At 48.8% G+C, this 16,443-nt stretch overlaps 5 protein-coding genes across 5 annotated transcripts; 4 read left to right on the top strand and 1 right to left on the bottom strand.

Moving 5' to 3' along the window:
• Positions 1-769: 769 nt before the first annotated feature.
• LOC111065001 (probable phospholipase A1 magnifin) lies at positions 770-2,270 on the top strand. Its single transcript, XM_022352929.2, has 2 exons — positions 770-1,252; positions 1,330-2,270. The coding sequence occupies exons 1-2, from the start codon at positions 788-790 to the stop codon at positions 2,011-2,013; spliced, it is 1,149 nt and encodes a 382-aa protein (XP_022208621.2). The 5' UTR covers positions 770-787; the 3' UTR covers positions 2,014-2,270.
• An 897-nt stretch (positions 2,271-3,167) lies between these two features.
• LOC111064989 (probable phospholipase A1 magnifin) lies at positions 3,168-4,366 on the top strand. Its single transcript, XM_041595482.1, has 2 exons — positions 3,168-3,632; positions 3,701-4,366. The coding sequence occupies exons 1-2, from the start codon at positions 3,168-3,170 to the stop codon at positions 4,364-4,366; spliced, it is 1,131 nt and encodes a 376-aa protein (XP_041451416.1).
• Positions 4,367-5,494: 1,128 nt separating this feature from the next.
• On the top strand, positions 5,495-7,591 carry LOC111065130 (vitellogenin-3). The gene is made up of 3 exons (XM_022353132.2): positions 5,495-5,804; positions 5,874-6,133; positions 6,649-7,591. Exons 1-3 carry the CDS (start codon positions 5,534-5,536, stop codon positions 7,381-7,383), a joined length of 1,266 nt encoding a protein of 421 aa, XP_022208824.2. The 5' UTR covers positions 5,495-5,533; the 3' UTR covers positions 7,384-7,591.
• Positions 7,592-9,016: 1,425 nt separating this feature from the next.
• Positions 9,017-12,489, top strand: LOC111065060 (uncharacterized transmembrane protein DDB_G0289901). Its single transcript, XM_041595483.1, has 3 exons — positions 9,017-9,502; positions 11,292-11,422; positions 11,695-12,489. The coding sequence occupies exons 1-3, from the start codon at positions 9,126-9,128 to the stop codon at positions 12,309-12,311; spliced, it is 1,125 nt and encodes a 374-aa protein (XP_041451417.1). The 5' UTR covers positions 9,017-9,125; the 3' UTR covers positions 12,312-12,489.
• Positions 12,490-13,646: 1,157 nt separating this feature from the next.
• Positions 13,647-14,327, bottom strand: LOC111064990 (uncharacterized transmembrane protein DDB_G0289901). Its single transcript, XM_022352916.2, has one exon. It carries the CDS (start codon positions 14,325-14,327, stop codon positions 13,647-13,649), a length of 681 nt encoding a protein of 226 aa, XP_022208608.2.
• Positions 14,328-16,443: the final 2,116 nt, after the last annotated feature.

The following is a 16,443-nucleotide window of genomic DNA, read 5'->3' on the forward strand; positions in this document are numbered from 1 at the left end:
TGATATCTGGACGGAACCTCTACAAAATAATTAGAGAGCATGACCATGCATATCAGATTGTAGAGCTCCGATAGACAGACTGAAGAAAACAGAACACTTGGAAGATAACTTCCCCAATGGCTTCGAATATTTCTCAATGCAATGCAATTCGATGGAAGTTTTTCTTATTGTAGTTGCAATATTTTTAACGAGCGTCAATCGTTTTATTGTCAGTTGACAGCGCAGAAAGGTTGAAAGCAATGCACAGTGGTCCGTTTTCCGAAAACTTGGGACAAAAATCCAATTGCGAGATGTTGAATTTGGCATTTACATCCGCTTCGTTTCTTCGTCTCGCATTCCAGTACGAGCTCATCCGAAAGTGATGCTTGTTGATTGGACAAAGAATGACCACGTATTTAGCGGATGATGTGCAACTACCCAAAATTGAGACACCACCAGGAACCATTTAGGCTTGCTCATCGGTACGGTTCCCAATCGTTTGAGAAATCCAGTCATTGTGCGCCGCAGTTGGTGGTTGTACTACACCCACAATTGTTGGCCGTGGGGTGACAAAACAGTTGGTTCCTAATGCAAAAAATTGTTTGAAAATTTTACGATTACTTTGCCCCTTTCCGCATAGTAATCATCCTCCCATCCAGCCACCGTCGAGTGGGAAAGCTACAAAGCCACAAAGATATGGATATCTTTAGGGCCATAATGATTATTTAAAATTGCAAAAAAATATTTGCTTTGTTGGCCCACATATGTATAAAAGGGTGGCTATGGGCTGTGGTCTCCTCACACAGCCATGACACCTTTCATTCCGGTGCTGCTTCTTCTGGCTCTTGGCATGGCCGTGGCCCCGTCAAGCGGTGACAATGGAGCTGATTCTAGTGAAATCGAGATTCAGAAAAGACTGGACTTGGGAACCCTGAAAGACCTGCAGGAAAAGCTGAACGAAGTGGTCATTGGGCTTCCACTTGGCTTCACCTTCTCCGCGCTCAATAAACTATGCAGCACAATCGTTGACCTCGGCCTTGTGCAGCCCAAGGTCACACCGGACATGTCGGGCATGAGTTTCCTGCTGCGCACTGACGAGTGCAAGAATATCAGCATTCCGCTTACTGAAGCCGATAAGCTCTGGGAGGCACCGGGCTTCTATCAGGATCGTCCCACGGTCATCTTCATTACGGGCTGGAGAACAAACATTCAAAATTCGAACAGTGGGCCAGTGGCCAAGGCCTACAATTGTCGCAACGACACAAATTTTGTGGTAAGTCAAATTTATCTTAGATGATTGTAACTTTAATTCCTAATAATTCCCCATTGGGCTATTTATTTCTTTAACAGTTGCTGGATGCAGCCGACTTCATAGACACCCTGTACTCGTGGTCGGCGCTGAACACGGAGGCCATCGGGAAGTATGTGGCCCAGGCCTTGCTGAAGCTGAACAGGACATATGTGATCGATAAAGTGCATGTGGTTGGACACAGCCTGGGGGCTCAGATTGCCGGATCGGCAGGCCGGAACTACAAACAGCTGTCGGAAGGGGCGACTCTGGCGCGTGTGACGGGCCTGGATCCGGCCAATCCTTGTTTCTACGACGGCAACGATCTGCCGGGCGTACGGAGCGGCGATGCCAGGTTCGTCGACATCATACACACGAATCCCGGAATCCTGGGCACCCCGAAGATCGTGGGCGACGCTGATTTCTTTGTCCAGGGACTGTTTCCGTTCAAGAGCGGCTGTGCTGGGTTGGATGTTATCAGCTGCTCGCACGGTCGTGCGGTCGAATACTTTACAGAGACGCTGTACCGAACGAACACAAACAACTTCCTTGGCAAGCGATGCAATCGGTATGAGGATCTCTGGAATGGACGCAAATGTAATGATACCAGAACAGTTATGGGCTACGATGCCAGTGCCCGCGATCTGGGGTTCTTCTATGTGGATGCTAATGCAGTTGAGCCATTCGGCAAAAATGCAAACCTGCAGTCTTTCACCTCAAGCAATAGCCAGTGCGGAGCCTGTTAGGCCTTCCAGTGGCGTAAGGAATGGCAGATTTATTTACCAGTAAAGCAAATATCCAACTAATTGGATCGATTAAAGTGGATCCATGTTTCGCAGCAAGTCAGACGGATTATAATCAGTCTATAATTATAATAATTATGGGCGGTTCTTCAAAAGAATAGGAATGGGTACACTATATTCGTTTGTCTGTATAGAAGCAAACTTCCATACTGGTTTTAAATATTTCACAGAGAATATTTAATGCAATTTTTCTCGTTGTAGTTGCGATATTTTTAACTAGAATCAATCGTGTTATGGTTTCAGGTGACAACGAAGACTGGGTGAACCAGTGGTTCGTTTCCCGAAAACTTGGTGCAAAAATGAACTTTCGAGTTGTTGAATTTGGCAAATCTTGTGTTACACTTTAACTAGGAATTTATCAAGCTATGCAAAGCCGTAAAGCCGACAAATCCAATAACATAACGATAATGTGCGTGTGAGCACGTCCAAATTTCGTGAATATCAATCACAAGTGGCACGAGATGAGCGAAATCAACAATGACTCTCGCACATTGGTCCATTTGCTAAACTATCGGCTGTTTGCACTGGAACGGAGACAAGCACACCGGTACGTGAATGATACACATAGGGAAAATGGATGAGATCGCACACAGATCGTCTCGCATTCCAGTACGAGCTGGATTTTGAATATTCCGCTCATCCAAAAGTGCTGATTGGTGATTGGACACAGAATGTCTATGTTTTCATCTATAGAAGAACAACTACCCGATATTGAGACAACAGCAGAACCATTGAACGGCTTGCTTATCGGCCACTGTGCGCCACAGATGTTGGTAGTACTACACCCACAATGGTTGACAAAGTAGATTGTTTTTTTCCAAAATTTGGTATTGCCTTGCCCCCTTCCTCTTCCCATCCATCCACCGCCGGGGGGAAAGCTCCAAGCCATTCGGAGCTCGCACATGGCAGCTTTGGCACGTGTACGTATCTACCTCTCACCCTCTCAGTATCGCTGACAAGAATCGCTGAATAAGATTTTAGAAAGTGGATATCTTTGGGGCCATAATGATTGTATATGTATAATTGCAAAACTATTTGCATTTTGGCCCACATATGTATAAAAGGGTGGCTATGGGCTGTGGTCTCCTCACACAGCCATGACACCTTTCATTACGGTGCTGCTTCTTCTGGCTCTTGGCATGGCCGTGGCTCCGTCAAGCGGTGACAATAGAGCTGATTCTAGGGAAAATGAGATTCAGAAAAGACTGGACTTGGGAGCCCTGGAACAGCTGCAAGAAAAGCTGAACGAAGTGGTCATTGGTCTACCGCTGGACCTCACCTTCTCCGCGCTCAATCAACTATGCAGCACAATCGTTGACCTGGGCCTTGTCCAGCCCAAGATCACACCGGACATGTCGCGCATGAGTTTCCTGCTGCGCACTGACGAGTGTCAGAATGTCAGCATTCCGCTTACTAAGGCTGAGAAGCTCTGGGAGACGCCGGGCTTCGATCAGGATCGGCCCACGGTCATCTTCATTACGGGCTGGCTGTCAAACATTCAAAATTCGAACAGTGGGCCAGTGGCCAAGGCTTACAGTTGTCGCAACGATACCAATTATGTGGTAAGAAAGTTTATCTAACTTTAATTCCTAATAATTATTCTCCATTCGACTATTTACTTCTTCAACAGTTGCTGGATGCAGCCGACTTCATAGACACCCTGTACTCGTGGTCGGCGCTGAACACGGAGGCCATCGGGAAGTATGTGGCCCAGGCCTTGCTGAAGCTGAACAGGACATATGTGATCGATAAAGTGCATGTGGCTCAGATTGCCGGATCGGCAGGCCGGAACTACAAACAGCTGTCGGAAGGGGCGACTCTGGCGCGTGTGACGGGCCTGGATCCGGCCAATCCTTGTTTCTACGACGGCAACGATCTGCCGGGCGTACGGAGCGGCGATGCCAGGTTCGTCGACATCATACACACGAATCCCGGAATCCTGGGCACCCCGAAGATCGTGGGCGACGCTGATTTCTTTGTCCAGGGACTGTTTCCGTTCAAGAGCGGCTGTGCTGGGTTGGATGTTATCGGCTGCTCGCATAGCCGTGCCGTCGAATACTGGGCTGAGTCGGTGTACCGAACGAACACGAACAACTTCCTTGGTAAGCGATGTAATCGGTTTGCGGATCTATTGGATGGACGCAGGTGCATTGATAACAGAACAGTCATGGGCTACGATGCCAGTGCCCGCGATCTGGGGTTCTTCTATGTGGATGCTAAGGCTGTTGAGCCATTCGGCAAAAATGCAAACCTGCAGACTTTCACCTCAAGCAATAGCCAGTGCGGAGCCTGTTAGGCCTTCCAGTGGTGTTGGGGAAGAGGCATTTCCTGCTGGCATGACAGATTTCGATAGATTTCTGGATATGTTGCATTTAATCTATAAGTCTGTAATCTATTTCTTATATTGAATAAATATTTTTCGACTGGTCAAGCTAGGACTAGGGAGAAATTCGCCCCCAATGAATTCATATCCCATGCCTGTGCATCATCCAAGCACTGATGGGGGAGCCCGCCTGCCCTCGTGATTCGCGTTTAGAATTGAAGAGAAGCTAGACTTAATTTTGGGGTGACGTATTTTCGGTGTTTTGAAGGGGCGTCCGGGGGTACCACCAATAATTATCAAATGCACGTCGACAGCATAACAATGGGCCTTTGGGGTGGGGATCGGGAATATTGAGTTGAGAATTGTGAGTCCGATGGGTCGGAAACGGGTTCGCATTAATATGGCATTGTCGTCGTAACCAGCAGCAGTCATTTGTTGTCGTATACGTGAGATTCTGCCTATATTTTGATACACTCTCGGGGAGCAGACCTTGCCAGCTGGATGAGGAAATTTGTGTCTCGTCAGTATATGGAGCTGCCCATAAATTGATAAACAATCTGTGTGAATGTCTCTCTAATCAGTTCGCTGGCGACCCTCGGTGCCGTTAGATCACAGACCAGTGGGATCAGCAAGTGCTTGGGCATGGGATCTTTGTCATTGATTGTAATACCCGCAAGATGAAAGAGTGTTAACCGTATCGCTAGGGTCCTATTGCCACTGCTTCGAGTTTTGAGTTTGGCTAGAATTGAAATTTATGCAGATGAGCGTTGGGCATGCGACTGCAGGTTGCCTGCCTCCACAACACACTCTCTACGAGTATCTCTATCTCCAGATCTGATTCTGGACTCGGACTCGGACCTGCCTGCCTGCCGGTTGCGTCTCTCACTGTGCGGCAAGTGGCTGAACAAACGATCGAGTGAAAGAGTGAGTGAGTGAGTGAGTGAGCGAGTGTGATCGAAATGGAAACTAATTAAGTGACAAGTGCACCTTATCTGATTGCTGTGATGCGCATGAAACACATCGCATCGATATGGAATTATATATACCTATGTACAGAGGCACTGGCACCCCCCGGGCTGCCTATAAATACTTTTGTCGAGCAGTTTCCGGCACTCAGTACGCGCTCAACTCCCGTCCAGGATGGGTAAACCAAGACGCATTCATGGCCAGGCCAACAGGCTAGCAGGGAGTCAACTACTGTTGTTGGGGGGACTGCTTGTGCTCCAGTTTGCCTGTCCCGTTCAGTGCATTGAGTGGACCGTGCCCGATGTCCTTGAATCGATTGGCTCCGTGGGCACGAGCATCATCGATCCCAGCCTCCTGCCCACTCCCCAGGGTCTGCTCGATGGCAGCAAGCAGCTGATTGCCGGCTATCCCTTTGAGTTTGTCTCCAACTCCCTCAACTTCATATGTGAGTAGACGGCAGCAGGCGCATCCGCCCCAGAGACGGAGATTTAAGTGTTGAGATATTTGTCGGCAGGTTCCCAGGCTCTGTCCTCGCATAAGATCAAGTCCAAGTTTACGCCGGACATCAATATGATGAACTTCCAGCTGCAGACGACCTGCACCAAGACCAATTTCCCGCTCACCGATGCGGAATCCATGTGGAAGAGTCCGCAGTTTGATCCCAAGAAGAAGGTCGTCATCTTGGCCACCGGCTGGACCACCACAGTGAATGGCTCCGACACCATTGATGTCATGTCGAAGGCCTATAATTGTCGCGGTGATGTCAACTTTGTGGTAAGTTTTGGGAACGTTTATCTCCGCGATTAGTCCCTTAAAATTATGCAGCAATCCAGCAATCCAGCAACTAGAAAGATAACATGGCAACACACTAGATTACTTTTAATAAGCCAAGTCTGTGGGCTTGCGGAACAAAAGGGGAGCACTCCCATTCAAAATTGAATAAGATACAAGAAGATCTGGCTGGATTAGTATTCCCTGAAACACTTCGCTTGAAGCTTTTTTCCATTTAAGCTAAACTGAAATTTGTTGCAAGAAACTCAATCTTTAAATCAAAAAGATAACAGAAAGCGAGAGTGTAATAGAAAGATTTAGCTTAGCTTTGATAGATTATTGCTTGATTGTCTTGGGCTTTGGTTGATGCCAAGCAAAACTCATTCGAAAAGTGATAAGAAATATGTAATGAAAATTTACATTTGGGACATAATTGTCAGAGTAACAAATCGATTCAATTTGACCTTTTTTTAATCATTAATCGCCAATATTTTGCATATATTTTTGATCTGTTTTAGGCTGTGGATGCGGCACGCTTCGTGGACACTCTTTACACATGGTCCGCTTTTAATACGGAGGAGATTGGCGAGAACATTGCCCATGGTCTGGTCCATCTACTGGAACTGGTGCCAGTGGAAAACATTCACCTTATTGGCCACAGTCTGGGTGCTCACATTGTCGGATCTGCGGGTCGCCATCTGAATCGTTTGACAGGCAAAATGATTCCGCGCATTACCGGCCTGGATCCGGCCAAGCCATGCTTCAACGAGGGCGAAATTCTGTCCGGACTGCTGCGAGGCGATGCATCATTCATCGACGTGATACACAGCAATCCGGGTGTGCTGGGCAAGAAGGATCCACTGGGTGACGTGGACTTCTATCCGGGCGGCATAAATCCGTTGCCCGAGGGCTGCTTCTCGGTGGTCTGTGCCCACGCCCGCTCCTGGCAGTACTACGCGGAGTCTGTCTTTCCCGGCAACGAGCACAACTTCATGGCCACGCGCTGCAACTCACTGAAGCGGCTGCGCGATCTCCGCTGTCCGGGCAACGAGCAGCCCATGGGATACGCCGTGCCGCACAGCATTCGAGGCAACTACTTCCTGGAGGTTAGCGGCACTTCCCCCTACGGCAAGCATTCGAATGCTGTGCGTACGGCCAGCCATGAGCACTGCGCCGTATGCCCCGATGCGACGGACTCGAGCACAGATGCAACTTCGACGCCGACGCCGACGCCGACTCCCAGCGCGTCCTAAAACTAATCTAATAATCTAATCTCATAATCAGAAATAATCTCTACATACTAAATCTATGTACACATACTTAGCTAGATTAAGGCATTGTTATTTCTCTTTTTTTTTTGTTGTTTTTCTCAGTCTCCGTGTTGGCCTGGCCTGGCCTGGCCTGGCCCGATTGCGGTCGATAAGAAAAATACAATTTGCCTTCTAAGCGTTGACAATTCAATTAAATTTGTGTTTATTATTTGTAAGCCGCTCCTGCGCCCCTGCGCCCCGCGCCAAGCCGAGCTGAGCCAAAGAGAAAAAACAACTTGTGGTAAAGAGGTCGCAGTGTCGCCACAAACGACGGCATCCAACGAGCTCCGAGAGATGATTGTTGACTCGAGTCTGTTTTTCTGACTGCCTGCCGCTGCCGCTGCAGCGCTGGCGCTGGCGCCCGGCCTAAGTACAGTGGGATCGGTGAGTGGCGGAAATTGGTATTGGATGTCATCTGGTTTTGCATCCAGTTGATGCTTTATTGTCAGCTAAGGTCAGCCGCACAAAGCCACAAAGCTGGTGAATGTTGTCAGGGGATGCGAGGATAACTTGACTTGACTTGCAGCTGGAAATGAGTTCACTTTCGGCGGCGGCGGTGGCGGTGGCGGGAGGGGTTTGTTTTAGTGCCTGCTAAATGCTCTAGCCGTCCCACATTCCAGATGGCATCTTTATGTGTCGAAAGTTGATGTCTAGATCAGGTTGCTGCAATGTTAGCTGGACAATTAGATGACTGCAAATGTGCACGATTACCATACAAATGGGATGCCATACGATTCGGTTTATTAATGCTGGCATGGAGCCCGTTTGTGAACGGATCTGATTACTTACAATCTTACCTGATCCCTTTAAGCTGACGAGCAGGAAATGCCAAGGGCTCCGAGGTCTTATTTTCGGTTGATTTTTCCACTGTGCAACTGCAGGCGGGCCCCTTCACCTGGAGTCTCTTTGGGCTGTCGCTGCCTGTGGCTAAATCCACCAGCATGACAAATGACTCACTCAACGCCAGCTTCTTCGCTCGCTGTCCCCCAGTCACCCAGGCCGCCTGTCGCCTGTCCGCCTGTCCGCGACTTAAGCTTAAGCTTAAGCTCCGAGGCAGCGCTAGCAGCTTTTGCAGTTTCCGCCACAAGCGAGGCAAGGAAATGATCCATCAAGCGTGTGAGTTATGTACGAAAAAAATGTTGCAACTTGGCCACATGGCTGGTTGAGTAGTTGGCTAGCTGCTTCTGCTGCTGCTTCTGCTTGTGCCTGTGCCTGTGGCTCCGTTTGGGAGAGGTGTCAGCTGGTGGCTTGTAAAGTAGTTGACCCTGGTCAAGAATCGGACGCTCAAAGTGGTTTAATAAACTGCAATTACCTCGACCGGCGTCGGCTATGGTGCGCCCGGTGTCTATGTCGCAGCTGGTTTCGGTTGTTTATCACCCGACCAGGGCAACCAACCCAACGCAATAACCCCTCATGCCCATCCACCCGCCCCCTGCCCCCTGCCATCCACCCACCTTCGAGAGCGATTTATTTTGTGGATTCTCGACTTGACGCGCGCGCGCCCGATGCCTGCCCAACCCCAGACGAGATCTGTCTGGGCACGCAATTTTGCGATAAATACCGAATGCTGTCCAAGCATCCATATCATTCGAGTGCCACACTTCGAGACGCACACCAACCACCAATCAGGACCCCATCAGGACAACAGCCAACCAACCAATCAACCAACCAAAACTCCAAGCAACATGAAGCTGTTCATTGTGCTCTGCGCTCTGGTTGCCAGCGCCACCGCCGGCCTCATCCGTACCTCATCCGCTGGCTGGGGCTCCAATCCTTGGGGCGGCAGCAGCAGCAGTGGCTGGAACAGCGGCAGCAGTGGATGGAACAACGGCTGGTCCTCCCAGCCACAGATCATAAAAGTAATCAAGATCGGTGGTGGCGGAGGCGGAGGCGGTGGAGGCTGGGGCAACAGCAACAATGGAGCCTGGGGCGGCAGCAGCAGCAGCGGAGGCTGGGGCAACTCTGGCGGAGGCTGGGGCAACTCTGGAGGCTGGGGCGGCAGCAGCGGCTGGGGTTCCGGCTCCAACAGCGGCTGGGGTTCCGGCTCCAACAGCGGCTGGTGGTAAATAGTAGCAGCAGATCCTTCAAAAAACTACCCCCTGAAGCCAGTACCTACCAATCCCAGCCTCCTTCCTGCCCCCTCCCTCTCTCACACTCTCCCTAGGCCTGCACTGTACTTGATTCATTCTGAATTTGTATCATAATGTTTTTTATTATATTTTATTTACCAACTTTTTTGTAATACTCATATTTTGTTTTGTTCTTAAACATTTTTTTTTTTTTGTAACTAATAAAAATTGCATTGTAAATTGATTGCTTTGACTTCGCATTGATTCTCACTGGTTGCCCACATTTAAGATTCGAAAGTTGTCCAATTCAGGATGGGGATGGGGGGGAGGGAGAATTAATCTTCTCGACACAGACCCAGACTCGACCTCATCTGCCTGAACACATTCAGAAGAACTTTGAATTATGGATCGTTAGCAATTAACATTCTAAACTTGAGAGAACCTGAGATTCTCTGCTCTGAGCAATAATTATTATTATTTTATGCATTTTTTTAAATGATTGTGGAACATTGTTGCTATTGTTTTTATTGTTGTTGTTATTGTCGGTGGATGTTCCCAAGGTGGAGATCATCAACATCATCAATAGCCAAAGAAGCAAAATCCAGCAGGGGGTACAGTGGTTCAGACTATATTTTAGACACTAAAAACAATTATTAGAAATTAATCTACAGCTAATTATGGTTATTTTCTCTGGTTTACTATAACCCTGAAGACAGTATTGTGATTGTTATTGTTCTTAAATGTATTCAAAGCCTGCCCCATGGTGCGCAGCCAATGCTTCGCTTGGCAGAGGTCGCCACATGGACTTGGCTCTGGGTCATGTGCCTGCCATGTGTGCAGCATGCGTTACCAGCCAATTGGCGGCGGCGGAGGAGGAGAAGACTCAGGCGGTGGTTTAGCTGATGAAATTTATGGTAAGTAATGCACTTGAGCAATCATCTTGCTGTGTTTGCATGCAAATTGACATTGAACTACTGTCTGAATCGTACGTGTGTGCCGCAGTGGGTCGGCTCTGGCCTATGCTTGCGATGGAGGGAGGGAGGGTAGGCTGCTGTGCTGTGCTGTGCTATACTGTACTGTATGGGAGTCGTGTCAAACACATTTAACTACTGACACTGCAACTGCTGCTGCTGCTGGTGCTGTTGCTGCTGCTGCGGTTGTGGCCGCAGTGAAAATGGAGATTAATTGCCGCAAATATTGCATGGGAACACCAAAATCGAAACGAACAAAAAATATGAACATAAATATGAATATGCATCGTCTCATTATGACCGCAACTGGAATGCTCTATGGATGCGGTTTATGTTAGTTGAAATGCACTTACCGCACATTGTTCATACCATTTTTACTTTTATTTAGAATTAATTATAAATGTGAAGGCTACTTCCAAGATGAAGATGAAGCAGGTTGTTCCTTTTAACAGACTCTACACTGCTCTGTCTCTGAGAATTTATAACCCAATTGGGGCTTCAGGATTATTCGCTCTGAAACTAAGAGTAGTCCCAGGCTAAGCCCCTTCAGGTTATTTAATTGTTATTTCAGTTTAATTTAATTTACTTTCAACATTTCCGTTTCCCCTTTTCTTTGATCTGCAAATTGCTTTAATTTCTTGCAATATTTGTGAGTGGCGGGTGCAGCAAAAGAGCGCATAAAATCAAAATGCTCTCCTTCTGGGCAGAGCCAAAAGATGTTCAGAGCATAGAATTAATATTGTAAACTTGTAAGACAAATGGCGGGGCTCTGCTGGATAAATGTGTAAACTGTTTGCAATTAATGATGCAGCTATGGCTCAGCGATTTACAAGTGGTTCGACAACGATATTGCGTCGGTGGTGGTGTGGTGGTTGTCGTGGTTGCCGGTGGCGTATACGCGATTTTCCTATGCTCGAACGTTGCGTATGCGCTTTGTGGGCCGTACTTGAACATACAGAAAATTGCATTGTGTAGACTTTTTCGCTCGACTTCGAGTGCAGTTCTCAACCTTCCTTTGGGAGCGTCAGCGATTCTCGAGTTAGGCAATAGGGCGGTCTGGCAGTGGTGGGGGGCGGGGGAAAAGGAACAGGCCACCTTCCATGCCAAATCGGGCGCTGGATGACTCAGCTGATGTGTTTTCTGCCAGTTTAGTTCCGTGGCAAGTGCTATAAAAACGCAGCTCTGGGCCCAGTTGGATCATCAGTGGAGCTAAGGTTCCAACAGCAGTCAGTCAGCCAGCCAGTCAGTGGTTAATCAACCCCATCCGATCCGATCCGATTCGATTCGAATTCCAACCCAAATCCAAGGACTTCCCCAGCACATCAAGATGCGTAACGCTCTACTCGGTCTCTTCGTTTGCGGCCTGCTCTTCGCTTTTGCCTCGGCTGGATTGCTGGGCGGCGGTGGCGGAGGTGGCCAAGGAGGCTGGCAAAAGAATGGTGGAGGTGGAGGTGGAGGCTATGGCGGCGGCGGTGGCCAAGGAGGCTGGCAAAATGGCGGCGGTGGCGGAGGACAAGGCGGCTGGCAAAATGGCGGCGGCGGCGGCGGCGGTGGACAGGGCGGCTGGCAAAAGAACGGTGGAGGAGGAGGACAAGGAGGCCATGGCGGTGGCGGCCAAGGAGGCTGGCAAAATGGCGGCGGCGGCGGCGGCGGCGGTAGAGGTGGACAAGGCGGCTGGCAAAATGGCGGCGGCGGCGGCGGCCAGGGTGGATATGGAGGCGGCGGCGGAGGCAAGTCCTTGGCCGGCAATCGCGGAAGTTCAGTCTCCTGGCAGGGCGGAAATGGTGGAGGCGGCGGCGGCGGTGGCAAGCACGGCGGTGGTGGCTGGTAAGCCACTCCAACCCCAAACCCCCACACAAAATACTCCCTCAGTTGATGCTGATATGTGTTCCATGGCATAGAGATAGAGACACCATAATCCTTCTAATTTTTGTTGATCCAAAGTTTCTGCGCCAACTGTTTCTACTATTTCAATTTTTTTTTACTAATAAACAACTTTATGCATTTTACACGAGGTTGTTTCTATTTTTTATTGTCCGTTTGGTAGTAAAAAAAATAAATAAAATTAAGAGTCGCTTTACGATTAAACCCGTAGCCGAACTGGGATCTATCCACAAAGAGATCTTCATACAAAACGTTTTTCACGACTTCACCGTAAAGCGGACTGCAGTTTTCAATCAGCCAAATGTCGAGGAGCTGTCTGCCACCCGTCACCTCTGCTTCTTGTAACTATTTAGTGACTGCCTTTTTACTCAAATTCTCTGTAATGAGAAGTGTACAGAAAAAATAGACAGAGATTCTCGCGCACCGAGAATGCCTTGCTACGCTCGCAGAAGTGGCATTCAATAAAGGATTCAGGAGCCAGATGAGGTCCTGGCATTGAAGATGATTGATCTGGATGATTGGACTGCTGCTGTTGCTGCCGCGGGTCCTACGCTTTGGTCAACCCTCTTGTGTCAGTCCCCCTGGAGTCAGTTTTGGTTTGCTAAAAATAAATATTATATGCAAACACCAGACAAAAACCCCTTTTAATGAAAAGGCCAAGGGTAATGCAATAGAGAACAAATATGCAGTAGACTAACGGCAGGAATATACCCAATGGTGCCATTGTGGCTTCATCTTCCAAAAGTTATCTTTGGCATCAACAATAGTTAATTCTTTGTATGTACAAATGTATGTACAATGTACATACATAGGTGTCCAATTCAGTATGTCAGAGATGGAGAATCGTTTAGATCCGCATTGCGTCAAATTATTACGCCACCGAAATACGAGTAGCAGCAATAATTCGGCTAACTAAAAGTATCACTAGACAGATAATACTCGTAATTTTAGAGATTCGGATTGATATCTACAGGTACACACATACATAAACACATATGTACACTCTCCTGCACAGCGTGTCTCTTCGTGGAGAACACTTGACGAGAAGCTGTACAACAGATCAACCGGTCCTTGGGCGCAGATCAGTTGCTCCTTTCAGTAAAGTTCTCTCTCACTCACAATTACAGTGTTGTAAAATTTATTGGCATATTAAGAAAAGCAAAAAAAAAAACAGATGTGGGTTAAACTTATGTAGACAAATGTTATGTACAAGTTGAGCAGAGTGGTATCTAGTGTCGCCTCGTTGCCTGTTGCCTGTTGCCATTTGGATCACGCCAGACCTTTACCAGCTCCAGCCACCGCCGCCGCCGCCACCACTGCCGCCTGAGGACCAGCCACTGCTGCTCTTGCTGGGCCAGGCCGAGGAGCTGCTGCCCAGGGACCATCCGGAGGAGCCTCCTCCGCTCTTCCAGCCAGAGCTGCCGCCGCCTCCCCCACTTGACCAGCCGCCACCTCCAAGGAGTCCACCTCCGCCGCTCTTCCAGCCGCTGCTTAGGCTGGACAAGGCCTGGGACTTCAAGCCGGATAGGCCAGATAAGGCACTCGACCAGCCGGATCCTCCGCCACCGCCCGAGCTCAGTTTCCATCCAGAGCTGCCGCCGCCACCGCCGCTGGGCCAGCCCGAGGATCCGCCCGAGGACCAACCGCTGCTTCCTCCGCCACTCTTCCAGCCACTGCCTCCTCCTCCGCCACTCTGCCAGCCACTGCCTCCTCCTCCGCCACTCTTCCAGCCGCCGCTTCCTCCGCCACTCTGCCAGCCACTGCCTCCTCCTCCGCCCGAGGACCAACCACCGCTAGAGGGCCAGGCGCTGATGCTGATCTTGTTGCCGCCCGAGGACCAGCCTCCACCACCGCTGCCGCTGCCACCTCCGCTGCTCCAGCTGCCATGTGGCTTGGCATAGGCGGTGACACCGAGAGCCATCAGGAGACCGACCAGGGCCAAACGTCGCGTTGTCGAATGCATCTCTGCAGCTGCTGTGAACTAACTAATTTCTGACTGGGCCCACTCTCGGCTATTTATACCACCTGGCAGTCGCCAGAGCCGGAGCCAGAGCCAGAGCTAAGCTCATCTAAGATTCTAGCCGGCCTCATCAGACTCAGCATCAGCACAAGCACCGGCACCGGCAGCGGCTTCCAGCATCGGCTGCAGCTTCGGCTTCGTCGTCGTCGTCGGCTGAGTCGTATAATCAGATGTAATTGCCAAAACTGCCAAAGCCAGAGCCGCCTGCACTGGCTGCCGCTCGTCTGTCTTGGCCCGTCTTGGCTTGACTTGGCTTGGCTTGGACCTCATTATGCCAACATCGACTTTCAATTTCGTACGCTTTGTTAGCGGCCAACAGTGGGTCTGCTCCAGCAGTCTGCCCGGCAACGCCTCCAGGTTCAGTTGCGCATGCGCACCTGACTGCACTGCATCGATGGCGATCCATGGCGATACCGCATCATGATCACCGCATCATGATCTTCTATTGGCTCGCCATTTTTGTGTAACAGCCCAGACTACTTAATTGAGTTCGGGCAGAGTTGCTGGCCAGAGTGAGTGCCAGTGCCAGCGCCAGTGCCTGAGGGGAGCCTTCGATCGATTCCTGATGGTCTGCCCATTACTCAGAACGATTTCTTGTGGCGGTGGTGGAGTTGGAAGTGCCGCCAGCTGTGTTTGTCTTTGGCTACCGGCTGCAACGGTTGCACATAATTCGTGCTGTCTGGCAAATAGCTTCGCAAAACAATCGATCAATCAATCAATCAATCAATCGATATCAGCTTGGGTTAATTTTTAGGTGCAACTTTGTGTTCTTTATGAGTTGACACATAACTTATCCCGATGCAAAAGACTGGTGTCGGATTAGCGATCGTAGCACCATATTCGATTTTCAGTGCAGAACCCAAGAAAAGGGGACCAAGGACAGGGAAAGGGATGCTGAGAATAACAAGTAAATTATTCGAAATTCTTCCCTAGAAGTAGAGAATATTTCAGGGCAAGAATCTGATCTCCACGCAGCACAAAGCTGTAGTGAAAAATGCATGGTTCTAAGAGTAGATTCAGCGGTTACGAAACGTTTGCTTTGAACGACCGCATTTTTTGCTTAAATGAATTTAAACATCGGTCATTTATTTTCGGTGTGGCAAAGTTACGAGCAGCTCCTATGCATTTTTCTTTTTCAATGTAGCTCTGAACTGAAGTGCGTTCTTCTAGCTCTTTGCCTTTCCAAGTGTCATGGTCAGCCATAATGCAAACCAATTTTGATTTAAATGTAATATATAAAGCATTTAAGGGAGAAGGACTTTTGGTTCCTTTAACTCCATTTAGTTTAGTCGAAAGGCTCCTGGAAAATGGCCACATGCATCATTTAGATCCTGATGAAACTGATTCTGAATCAAATGCCAATTAAAATATGTAATTCAAACGATTTTGTACAAGATCAGCGCTGTATATCTGCAGCTATGCTTCTGTGCATTGATGGATTTGGTGCTGCAATTCACGGAGCTGGCATTATGGTGGCTGAAGTTAAAGCCACTTTGAAAACCGCTTAAACCTTTTGACTTTTTCACGTTTTGCGTTTCATTTTCATGGGCGGCATAAAAATCAAATTTGGGCCTTTTGTGCGAGCAACTGAGTGCCAGACTGAATGGTTGAATGGCTGACTGGCTGACCGAGATTGGTGATCAATCAATTGCCACAGAACAGACACAGATCAGCAGTTCAGCGGATCACAATGGCAGTGCACTTTGCTTGCGCAATTTTCTGCACCGTTCCAAGTGCCAGTCGGCCCAAATTGATTTGCCTTTGTTCGGACTTCAATTGAGAGCTAACCCAACAGTCCCTGTCCCATTACCGACTGACTTACTGACTGACTGGTGGCATCGCCGCCAATGATGACCTCAGGCATTGGGTCAAAGCAGGAAGCCGCAGAACCGCCGCAGAACCGCCGCAGAACCTCCCCAGAACCCCAACCGGTTGTCTATTATAAATAGTCGCAATTAAAAATGGAAATTCTTTTCTTGCAGATTGCATAAATTCTAGCAAAAAGTATCTATTATATATGTTAAAAAAAACATGTGTACTAAAAAATAAAAAAAAAATT

The sequence above is a fragment of the Drosophila obscura genome, unplaced genomic scaffold, assembly GCF_018151105.1.
Source record: "Drosophila obscura isolate BZ-5 IFL unplaced genomic scaffold, ASM1815110v1 contig_73, whole genome shotgun sequence".
Lineage (NCBI taxonomy): Eukaryota > Metazoa > Arthropoda > Insecta > Diptera > Drosophilidae > Drosophila > Drosophila obscura.